The 12003-nt window shown below is 46.2% G+C and overlaps 1 protein-coding gene across 9 annotated transcripts in view; it reads right to left on the reverse strand.

Moving 5' to 3' along the window:
* The window catches only part of nfixa (nuclear factor I/Xa), a 114209-nt gene extending 103396 nt beyond the window's left edge, over positions 1 to 10813 (reverse strand). Inside the window, exons 1-2 of one of the 9 annotated variants that reach the window (XM_037083468.1) lie at positions 9857 to 10813; positions 2396 to 2479 (exon numbers count right to left, since the gene is read on the reverse strand). In XM_037083468.1, the coding sequence (XP_036939363.1) occupies positions 2396 to 2479; positions 9857 to 9859 (87 nt within the window). In that variant the 5' untranslated portion in view covers positions 9860 to 10813. The remainder of the gene's footprint in view (positions 1 to 2395; positions 2480 to 9856) is intronic. The other 8 variants (XM_037083726.1, XM_037083214.1, XM_037083640.1 and 5 more) reach the window with 8 other exon arrangements.
* Between the last annotated feature and the right edge of the window lie 1190 nt (positions 10814 to 12003).

Genomic DNA, 12003 nt, shown 5'->3' on the forward strand with positions numbered 1-12003 from the left:
GTGAAGCATATTGAGGTGTAGTCGGTTCCTTTCCCATAGTCTCTCCTCTTTCCAAACCACACCCCGCCACGGCACAGGCCCAAACCCCAGAGCCTTTGTGTGCTCCCTCGCTTTCCCTCTTTCTCTCTCTGTGTCCACCCCCTTTCTCTATCCGTCCGTGCTTCTTTTTTACTGACCTTTCTCTATCTTATAATCTTTTTTGCCTCTCTCTCTCTCTCTCTCTTTCTCTCTCTCTTTTTCTCTCTTTCTGCCGTCTTAATCACATACACTGTTTGACTTTCACGGGGCCGTCTTTGTCTCCCCGGCTGGCCCGGGACAACCGTTTCTGTATTCGACACAGGCGCTTGGCTGCGACAAACAAACTATAGCAACCGCAGGAGTTACAAAACACAGACGCTCAGGTTCTCCTTCCAAAACTCGGATCAAACGCGTCCTCTCTGACCATCACCTACAAAAGCCCCTCGAGTGCGCGCGGGGGCCCTGGCGGTTTCCCGAGCTCGCCATTAAAAGAGCTCACGAGAAAACCATATGGCGTGTCTAAAGTTAGCATGTTGTGGTCTCCCATTGACACACAGCACTGCCCATACACTCGCTGTTTACCATCGCCTGTGGCTAGGCCATTAAATATTGAAAGTGATGTAGCATACTGATACTGCCATTAGCATGCTAAATGTGTGAGACAGGTGGTCGAGGCCGCCGTTCAAAAGGCAGGAAATATGCGAACGGAAAATGTGTGTGACTGTGCCGTTTACTACGCCGTACAGTGTAAATATTGTTTGAGTAAGCTGTTTATGTGTGCTCTGGGAGGGAGCACGCCAGTCAAATGCATACAGGCATATGCAGTCAGAGAGAAATGGCTGACTGGCCGTTATGGCTAACAAGCATATCATACACAGTGCAGATCCCAGAGACTCTATATGGATCTGTTTGCAATCCGAGAGTGTGTGCGGGGCAATGTGTTACGCCTGCTGCTTTTTATGTGTTTACTGTGTGAAATGGCTGCATATACGTTGAACTCGACTGGTTTGGATTACCGCCTCTCTACCGTGGTGGTATTCAACAGGAACAAAACGTATGGATTTATATTTCCAGTCTGAAGTCACCGTCTCTTTAATGCGAGCGGTAAATTCGACATGTCAGATTACAGCACACGGGCGAAGGAGCAGTCCTCCAAGGAGCCCGAGAGTTTCGAGCGGGGCCTGAAAGAGGACGTGCTGTTTTGGGTTTTTGTTTTGTTTTTTTACACAAGGTATGAAAATGATCACACACAGAATGTGTCCTGCAGGAGAAACCATCTCATACCTCTGGCCTTTCTAACGCTCTTGTTTTGAAGGCCAAAGCGACAAAAAGACTTGGCGTGGTCGTCATTATTGTTGAACAACTGGACACAATGTTTATACGAGACTTCACGGACGAGGAAATGCATGAAAGTTTTATTCACGTCATGTTTCGCCACATCCCTCCCTGCTATCTTTGACGAATCATCTCGTACTCAACATCACAGTCACAGAGGCTGCGTCTTCGCTGCGGCGGCCCGCGGTTCAAATCCAACCTGCGGCCCTTCACTGCACGTCACCCACCTCCCTCTCATCCCCTGTCCTGTCACTCTCAAACTGTACTTTAGAAATAAAGCCATGAAAAAGGCCCCAAACACACATATGTATATTAAAAAAAAAAAATGTAGATTTTTCTGGGGTTCAAACGTTGTTGGAAACATTTGGGATAATGCAAGTATAAAACTCAACAAAGTGTACAACAAATGCATGGATGTGACACATTTATATGTTTATCTGGCTGCCGGCTTTGTAGACTCTGCCACAAGCCAAACTACTGCTTGGCATCCTGTAATGAAAGCCTAGTTAAAAAAGAATACACACATCAGAAAAGTTGTCTTTTTTTATGGACATACTGTGTTCATGCAAGGCATTGTTGCCACACGTCAGTCGACACATGGGTTCACAACATCCATGACGAGGAGATGGGCATGCTAACAGAATGTCAACAATGTGTGTGTGTGTGTGTGTGTGTGTGTGTGTGTGTGTGTGTGTGTGTGTGTGTATTTCCTGGACACATTAACCCACAGAGCCTCCCATTCAAGATCTAAAGAATGAGGATAATATAGTGGTTAACATCCCCATGGTGAAGTCTGACCCTGTAAAAATGATCCTGCAACGTGCACTGATGAGCCTTTTGTGCTCCTCCTCTCAACTGCAGTAAATCTTTTCAAAGGAAGAAAGAGATTATTTTTAATGGACTGGGCTTGTTTAAGTGTCCAGGAAATAAATCTGTGAGACATCGACGTGACGAGGACAGAGAGTTTGTTAGTGAGTGTGTGTGTGTGTGTGAGTGTGTGTGTGTGTGAGTGTGTGTGTGTGTGGTGTGTGTGTTTGTATACCCTGTATGTATCAGAAACGAGGAAACATTCAGGCATCCCTGGGCCTCTAGAAGGATCGTCGTTGACCAGGTAGGTGTCGGTAGCCTGAAAAAAAAACACAAAAACCAAGCGATCATTAGTTTATTAAAATTGCTTTAATTAATGAGAATCGTGACTTTGTCATGATATTAAAAACAAAAGCATTTCCCAACAATTTTTCCCAACAATTCAAGCGTTTGCTAATCTAGTGGCTGCTTGAACCTCTCTTAGTATTTACCACAATAAAATATTGGAGCTGACAATTCTTGCTCTTAAACAAATGCTCAGCAGCAGTGGAAATATTGACGTTAAAGAAAAAATGTGCAAAATTGTGACAATGTACTGAAATTCAGATGGTCATTTCTGACAGATGGTGTCCTGAAGTCACCCTGATCGAACATGGATTTTCTTGCTTCCCCTTTGTGAGTCAACCCTAAAAACTGACCTGTGCTGTATGAAACAGCCTCATAACCCCCCACTGGTTTCATTTCTCCACAGAAAACACAGCGTCTGCTTACAACTCTCACACTATACATCCCCGGCCAGATTGTCTGTAAGTACCAGTGTGCATGCATGCATGTGTGTGTAAGTGTGCATTCAGGGAGCTTCATTTGTATTCTAAGTCAAGCAGGCAGGCAGGCAGGGTTCTGGCAGGGCCCGGAGCTGTGAAATGGGCTCTCCTTGCAGTTCTGCCGTTGATTGGATCAACCTATCCCACTCTACTTAGCCGAAGGGAGCCCAAATCCCACAGCCGCTGTGCCGTTCTGTGAAATCCTATTTCATTTCACAACTTTAACGGATAAAAAAGCGTGCACGCACGCTTGTGCCAGCCCAAGACCCCATGCCACATTTATTTAGCTGAACGGGAGCAGAGAGAAAACAGTGTATCTGCTGTGTGGAAACGTTTAAACGCACACAGTCTCAGCTGCTCTTGAAAATATAATCACCTGCACGTATATGTATGTACGTTTTTTTTTTTTTCCACGTCCCTCGCGCACAAACACACACACACACAAGCACACACCAACGCACACGTGCATGCCACTTACGCAGACACACAGACACAAACCCCATAATAAGAGCCAGACATTGGCAGACCACACAGCCCTGAGTTGTGGTGAAAACAAAGGCTATTCATATCCTTCGCAATGAGAGGTCTGTACAGCTAACTCTCTCTCTCCCTCTCTCCCCCGTCTCTCCCCTCAGCTTTTTATTACAGATAATCTGCACTCGCAAACCTTCCATTTTTCTGCAATTGTGCGATTTCTAATCATCTTTATTAGTCCATAAACATGCTTTTTTTTTTTTTCTTTTAGTTTTAGTCTGTTTTTATAGCCGAGGCCTCCAGCTCCTTAAGGGGGCAACACAGTGCTCATTGTTGAATCTCAAGAAGAGGATGAAGCCAGGAACGGAGTGAGAGAGGCCTGCTGATAAGGCCGCAAAGCATTGTGGGAATGGGGTTGCAGAGTTCCTCAGACGCACACATACGCGTACATGCTCGCACGTGAACAAACAAGACAAAACGCAAACACTCAAAAGTGTGCCAGGCCACATAATAATGAGGCGATGCATCTGATTGGCCGCCGCTCAGAATAATGGCCCGGATCCACGGCACCTGTGTGGGGGTCCGCACCAGCGCGAGCCTGCCGACCACCAGCGAGCGGACCACAATGCATCAGGTGTGCTGGAGCGCCCGCCATTGGCTGTCCCCGGCCAGAAACAGGGTCAGGTGCACCAGCAAGCCGCTCCTGATTGGTTGAGCCGGACCCAAAAAGCTGCGGGTGGGAAAGAGCCGTTTTCATTGGCTGCCGCCGCCTCTTTCTGCTGGTGAATGGGTGTCTGGGAGGATGGCACTGGGACAACTGGTTCAACTGGGAGAGTGTGAGGAAACCGTGCAAACTATTTGCGAATATCTTTGTGCATATGCAGAGAGCGTCTCAGTGTAACTCGTCCTTTAACGTGAGCTCTTTGAAATGGCACAAATCACTCCGCACTCCGACAATAGATCATTTGCTCTCATTTCATATTAACCAACCGACAAAAGAAGAATTTAAACGGCCTCTTTATGTCGTCAGCCAAGGAAACAGGTGTTGATGAACCGCAATCCCATTGTGCAACAGTGAATAACACGCAGCTAATGAATAGGCTAAGCTCTGTACCTGCCACTGGGGAGGCCAGAACATACTGACTCCCTTTGTAGTAAACCCCCCAAAAAACTCCAGGCCCCCAAACACTCTCTCCTGCAGCAGTGTATGAATTATATATTGTACTATATATATAGAGCATATGCCCGGCCCATATGGCCAGCCCTGAGCGAAAAAATCTCAAAGCCCTCCTTAATTAACATTTTAGAGGGAAGATTCGGAGGCGGGAGATTGAGTCAGTGACCTATTTGGAGTCCATCATCGCCCAATGCAAATGTGTTAATTGAGACAGATTTTCCCACTCCACAAATATGTGGAGTAGGGGATGCGATGGAGGTTTTTTTTTTTTTTTTTTTCTTTTCTGTCTGAGCCATCTGATCTAAGGTAAGGGTATAGGATGTGTTTTAAACTGCCTTTCCTGCGCTGACGAAAGACGACACTTCTCTTTCACTTTCTTTCTCACACACTCCTTCCTTGGCTCGCTCTCTATCTGCCTCTCTCTCTCTCTCTCTCTCTCTCTCTCTCTCTCTCTCTCTCTCTCTCTCTCTCTCTCTCTCTCCGGGTATATGTGTTGACGACCATATGGCCAAATTCTTTGGAGGTGAGATCTCCGAAACCTGCTCATACACACACACACACACACACACACACACACACACGCGCGCGCGTGCACACACACACACCTCCACAGAGCTTTGTGTATGAAAGGCCCTGATGGTGGAATTTGTTCTCAGATGGCTCCATTTTAAAGCACATGAATGGCAACATATCAATGATCCTCCTCCCTATCTTTCTGTCTCTCTGCATCTCAATTTGCGGTTACACACAAACACACACACACACACACACACACACACACACACACTAATTCACCACCTACATACCAAAAACTTGCTCACACACCTGGTGCAGCCCCACTCCTTGTTTCCAGAAAGCATTTATTCTGGCTGCTGCACAAGCATGAAGCGCCATCAGTGCTGCTGTCAGTCCCTCTTTTTTAAAAACCATAATTATTATCACCGCCATTGTGTCTTAAACACGTTTTTATCATCAGGATTTAGTGGCTGAGAATAGCTCTGCCAACTTTAAGGCACAGGATGAAAATGGGAGGGAGGGGGTGGGGTGGGGAGCGAGCGAACGAGAGAGTCCAGCCAACCTGCGTGAGATGGCAACCACTTCAAAGACGCCGGGCCGCACCGGCGATCTGTTCCACGGTGTGTGAGGAGTGTATGAAAGGCAGAAATGGCCGCCGTGTGAGTGCGTGCCAAAGCTACCTCGGGGAGAAATGTTGGAAAAATACGATTTTTCACACAGCCATCTCGGGGGGAGGTGAGGGGAAAAACGGGGAAGAATAAGAAAGAAGATGAGAAAACTGAGGGGCTGCATTAAAAAAAGAAGGATAGATGGATGGCTGAGCAGAGTGGGGCTAATTATTTCACTCCACTTGTGGGTCCTGGAGGTTTTTTGTTGGGTCAGAAGCGCAGCCAAGACGCAGTGCCGAAGATTGCATTAGGCTTAATTGCGCAGTTGTGTTTTACACAATAGTAAACGGTGGGATTCTGGAGGAGGCATGAGGCACACGGTGTGAACAGTTTCAGTTATGGAGGCCTGACTGCAGGAGGCAGGAGCACAGTATAATTCCAGATGACGCAAGCAAAAACAATTCGACTTATGCTGGAAATGAGAACTTGTGCTTGTGTACAGGGTTTGGGGGCTGGGGGCTCCAATCAAAAACTCGCTTTTATGCAAGTCAGCCGGGTGAGGTGAAACTTGTGTGAATCCGCGCCAGCCCAAAACAATGGCAGTCCCCATCCCTCGCAAAGACAGAAACTTTCACCCAAACTGTTTGACAAGTTTGAACAGAGCACTCATTGTGACACACCCCGACATCGGCTTGGCTTGGCACCTCGCCTGTCAACTACCAATCTTGCTCGACAGGCTGGCCTTAAGATAACACCATGCCAGTTGTAACGCTGAACTGCAACATTTTGCCGTGGCACCATACGCCGCCTCCGTAACACTAGGTAACCCAGTGCCACTGGCACCCCCTTCCCCAACACGGATCCTCATTCGAGCCCCTTTTAACGGCCAAACCGCGCTCAGTTAAGGCCTCGCCGCACCGGCTATGTGCATTTAACAATGAGGTTTCGGCTGGTACAATCGGCCCTTTGTGTCACACAAGGACTGATCCGTGGGGAGATTTTCTTGTGGTTATGGTTCTAATGCAGCAGAGTTTACCACAAAGACCGGAAAGCGTAGAGTTACCTTACAGCACACACACACACACACACACACAGTCAAGAGTATGACTCAATAAAGGAGCACGTTGAGCTCGTGTAAAATGTCTCACCCATTTCAACCGAAATGTCTCTAAAAAATGCATTTCATAATATGCTAAGGTTCACGCCCACCTCCCAGCTTGGCACCAATAAAAGTATTGGCTTCGGTTTGACTGACAGGTTCTGTGGTTGGCAGGTTTTCTCTGCAACAACCGCGCCGCGCAACCAACTGTGAAATTATAGGCCTACTATCAAAACAAAATGAGGACTGTTTTATCCATGCCAATTATGGAGCATTGTCTGATGGTTCTTTTTACCTTGAGACAAACAGACAGATAGTTGGAAGGCTGATATCACAAATCACACACACGGCCCTTTAATTTAACTTTTTGAACTGCTCTGGGCCCAACAGTGGTGTTGTCATGCAGGTATGACTGAGGGCAACAAACATTTTTGGCAGGTGACCCCCCCCCCATAATAAAGTTACATAAGGCTGATATTTAAAACACCGGAAAGTATGTCTTCACATCCTTCTGGGGTGACAGAGCGAGCTGACAATTTGTCGCTCGTCTGGGGAGGGGAATCAGGTTTCTCCTGTAAAGTTAGCCGATGTCAGTCTCATACTTCCTCTCCAGTACCGTATAAAGACACTTAAGCGGATTGTTGATGACACGTTTTAAGGACAATATATAGAACACCTCTGCCAAACTAGAACATGCACGAGAGATTCATTATATAGAATCAACACAATGGATAAACAGCAGGCAGGAGATCAACCTCTGTCAAATATTGCACTTATTTTGCTGCACCGCTGATCATTTCTAGCGTGTTTCTTATATCTAAATGATTTCTGTCTGTCTTATGGATGAGATTTAATACATTTTAATAAATCATCAAAGTGTATACAAACCATTAAATTACATTTCCATGTTGAACACAGGAAGTCTTGACCTAGAGGGCTGTTTTACGCCTGTTTTGCACAATAATACTAACATGTTCAATGGAACTATTTGGTCAGCTGTGTTTAAAGCAGCACTTTGTAGTTTTGGAGAAGAATTTTTAATATGTCCCGCATTAATGAGGTCATGATACAAACTCAGAGATATGTATTTTTTCCATAACTGAATAAACAAGCTGATTCTGAGAGGAAAATAAGGTCCCACAGAGCACTGTTTGAAGCTAGAAGTGTGGCAGGGTCCGCCAGATATAAACAAAGTCAAACAGTATGAAATGGTGTTGTCCTTTAAGGTCAGTTTGTTTGTTCAGTCATGAAAATTTGACTATTTACTTTGTTTAGGCATGAAAAAATAAATAAAGTCATCCAATGAAGATTCAAATTTCAACCCCAGCATTACATAATGCACCTTTAACAAGCGTCAGTCTTGGTGCAAAATGAATGTTGTGTTGTTTATACAGAATGATTTCTGATCATGCGAATGGTGCATTCAAGTGTTTTATTTCTACTAAGACAAAAACGTCCCTTTCTCAACCTTTAAACCAAAAAAGGCAAATCAACCCTGTGAGCCACATCATGGCACCTTTACTCCTTGGTGGGTAGTGAAGATCAATTATAAGGTAGATAGCAATTTAAGGACACTATGATTATAATTCATATTATAATTCACTTAACAATGCAAAAGCTTTCAGCTGCAGCACGATAAAGACGGATAGTGATCAGCTGATGCTGTGAGAAAAAGGAATGAAATGAACAGAGTCAAACAGATTTCTATCTCTAAAGGCTGAAGGGTTCTTATCATTATTGTTTTTTTTAAGATCATTAAAGCATCTTTTCCAAGCAGAGGTTCCTCCTGCTGTTTTATTCTGATCAACACTGAACACCTCGGAGGTGCTCCGGTCCACGACGCTCTCCTTACAAGCCCTCTCAGCACTTGTTCTGAGGGCACAAAGACGGCCTGTGTGTCACCTCACTTCCCCACCCCCTTGTAGTCTCTATAAAGTGTCATCGACTACGCAAATGAAGTGCCCATTGATAAAAAAAAAAAACAAGAGCAAGAGCAAAAAAAAAAAAAAACCCAACTGCTTCTGATACAAAAAAGAAAAAAAAAAAGAAAAAAACTCCCCGCACGGTGCAGTCCGGGGGAAGCCAGAATGCTCCACACTATAAGGTGCGTGCAGAATATCATCATCATCATCATCATCATCATCATCATCATCATCATCATCATACACTATCACTGTGCTCTGGCCTGTCGCCGTGTGTGTGTTTTATTCTGTTTGATCTGAGCAGCGCAGGAAGATCAGCCTCCAGTTTGTCGATCGGTGTCTACAAGCGCCTCTGCAAACAAGCCAGCCTGCACGCTGCTCACCCGCCACCGAGGCTGAAGCTCAGATCAGGAAACACATTTTATTGTTTTTTTTTCTCTATTCTTCTTCTTCTCTTAAGTGATAAATGCCAGGTGCATATTTAATTACAGCGTTATTGTGTCTCTGACGAAGGTGTGAGGGGAAAAAAAAGATGAATGGGAGATGTTTGAATGGTTAAAATAATAATTTGAAAAAAAGCTGCTTTTAAATACACTGTCTGGTGCACGTGAGGTTGTGTGTCGAGCTGCATGGTAAATGTTTTTTTTTCTGTGTAATTTATGTTAATTAAAGTGAGTTTTTGTGCTTTATAATGATTCAAATTGGCAGGAAAGCGAGGTGATCCCTCTCTCTAACTCGGTCACACACACACACACACACACACACACACACACACACACACACACACACGCACCCATGCACGCTCACGCACACGCGCTCACAGGTGTGTTGTATCGTCATCTATGGCCTCACACACACACTCCTCAGCCAACTCTCACTCCGAGCGTCCAACAAAGTGCAGATCTTTTTACAAAGAAACGAGAAACCTTAATTAAAAAAAAAAGAAGAAAAAAAAAGAAAAGAAACCCTCTGCGGGGATGCACTTAAACACATGATGTTTGGTTTATTTTCAGTCCTATAGACTTTACCCCTATAGACCCAACTGAAGGGGAACTATTGAGTTACACAGCACGTACCATTATAGCGTGGGGAGATCTGCCAACCCTCTCAATGCCCCATTTTCCTTTAAAAGTTCAGCTTCCAAAAAAGTGAGAGAGGGAGTGAGGGCTGAGGGAGGAAGACTTGGTCTCTTCGCTGTTGCCGGAAGCAAAAAAAGGGACCTTTAAACAAGTCGGCCTTAGGCCCAGATAGAAAAAAAAAACACACGCTCTTTCAAAAGTGGGTCCACTCTGCGAGAGATAGGAGGAAAGGAGGACAGCAGCTCCGAGCCCTCCGTTTACCGCCGTTTGGCCTCAGATGCGTCCATGTCCAGCAGCAAGAAGTCAGGGAGACGTCTGCGTCAAAGTCCCGAGGTGCGTCCTTCAGCGGGAAAACTTGTCCAGCAGATTGGGAGACGCCAAACAAACAAACAAACAAAAAAAAGAGAAACTCCCCCGAAATAATATTAATAGCACGCTAACGCGTTGAATGGACGGGAGAGGTGATGCAAAGTAAGTTTTCTTTCTTGTTATTTTTTCCGTGCGCAGCCTTTGCGGTCGGCCGGCTTCTGTCTCCAAAACGTGTCCAAAAGCGGCTGTCTCCTGCGCCGCGCGTCCGATCTGTTTTACCCTCGCATCTCTCTCGCTCGCTCGCTCTCCTCTCTCTCTCTCTCTCTCGGTCCAACACACATACAAACGACGCGCACGCACACACGCGGTGTTATACACACACACACACACTCACACACACACACACAAAAACGGGAGGACACCCCTGGTCCCTCGCCGCCTCCTCCTCAAAGCTGACGAGATGAAAGAGCAGCTTGCGTTTTTTCGCTACGATAAAGCAGAATGCCTGCACAGCGCAGCGCAGCACGGCACGGTACGGTACGGCACGGCACGGCAGAGCAGAGCGCGGCGCGGCGACACGTAGTCGCTCCGTCCGGGCTGCAGCGTGGCTCTAGATGCGTAAAATGGAAGCTCGCCGTGCGCGACAGACAGCCTACACTTCCCTCCCGACAGAACATATATATATAACAGCTCACCTCACCAGCGTGCGACCTGTTTACGCACACACATACACACAAACACACACATAATAGACGAGGAATTGGGGGCAGTTGTTTACAGTGAAGGTGGAGGGGGGCGGTGTGTGTGTGTGTGTGTGTGTGTGTGTGTGTGTGTGTGTGTGTGTGTGTGTGGAGGGGGGGCGCAGCGGCGAAGTGGTGAATTATTAGGTGAATTATTAATAAAGCGAGCGGTGTGCAGGCTGTCGCGGGGAGAGCGGAGCGGCCAGGGGAGCAGCTGGGGCTTTAGGAGAATTAGGAGGACCAGGGGCTAAATCACGGACGGCGGGGATTAGGGCTGCACTGGCTCCTACCTACCGCCTGCGCGTACTGAAGGGTTCCAGAGTGGCACTGTGGGCACGACCCGAGCTGCTCCCGGTCTGATTTCCGTAGCGTCCTCTGATCTGAAGCGAGGACCACGCCACAAAATGAAATGGGGGGAAGAAAAAAAAACAAACAAACCCAAAAAGATCATCAGGTTCATTCAAGGGAAGGTGTCTCTGCTAAACCTCACCGAAAATATATATTTAAATCAAGACTCTGTTCCCAGAAATCCAGTGGATGAGAGGAGGTTCAGAGGGTTTTTCCTCATCATATTTGGGGCTTTGTTGTATAAAGAGGTTGAATCTATTCTGTTAATTCACACTGGTGGTGATTTTAATGACGGGAGTTTAGCGAGCTTTAACTTGAAAGCTTCTTTTAAACACGTCTTCCGCGCAGATTCCTTGTCACTGTGTCTCCCAACAGGAGGACGCAGTGAAGCAACAGGATTAGACGCGACTGAGACATCGCAGACATACTGTAAGCTATAAAAGATCTGACTTCTGGGAAATAACACAGGAGAATTCCAAATTTGCCTTGTCTTTTCTTTCTTGTTTTGTCTTTTTGTTGTTCCTCTAGCAGGAGGGCTGCAGTTGTGAGTGAGTGTGGGGGGCTGGAAGCCTGAAGAAGCCGGTGGACACTCTCTCCCTGGTTGTTTAGGAGAAGGGCCAACAGGGAAGCTGAAGTTTTGAATTAAGAGAGTTATTAATGCAACGTGGAAGGGAGAGCATTAATCATCTCTGATATAAATCAGTCAGGCCAGCAGGACTTGTAGGGACGCTATGGTGCCCAAAAAGA

Source organism: Acanthopagrus latus, chromosome 1 (genome assembly GCF_904848185.1).
Source record: "Acanthopagrus latus isolate v.2019 chromosome 1, fAcaLat1.1, whole genome shotgun sequence".
Lineage (NCBI taxonomy): Eukaryota > Metazoa > Chordata > Actinopteri > Spariformes > Sparidae > Acanthopagrus > Acanthopagrus latus.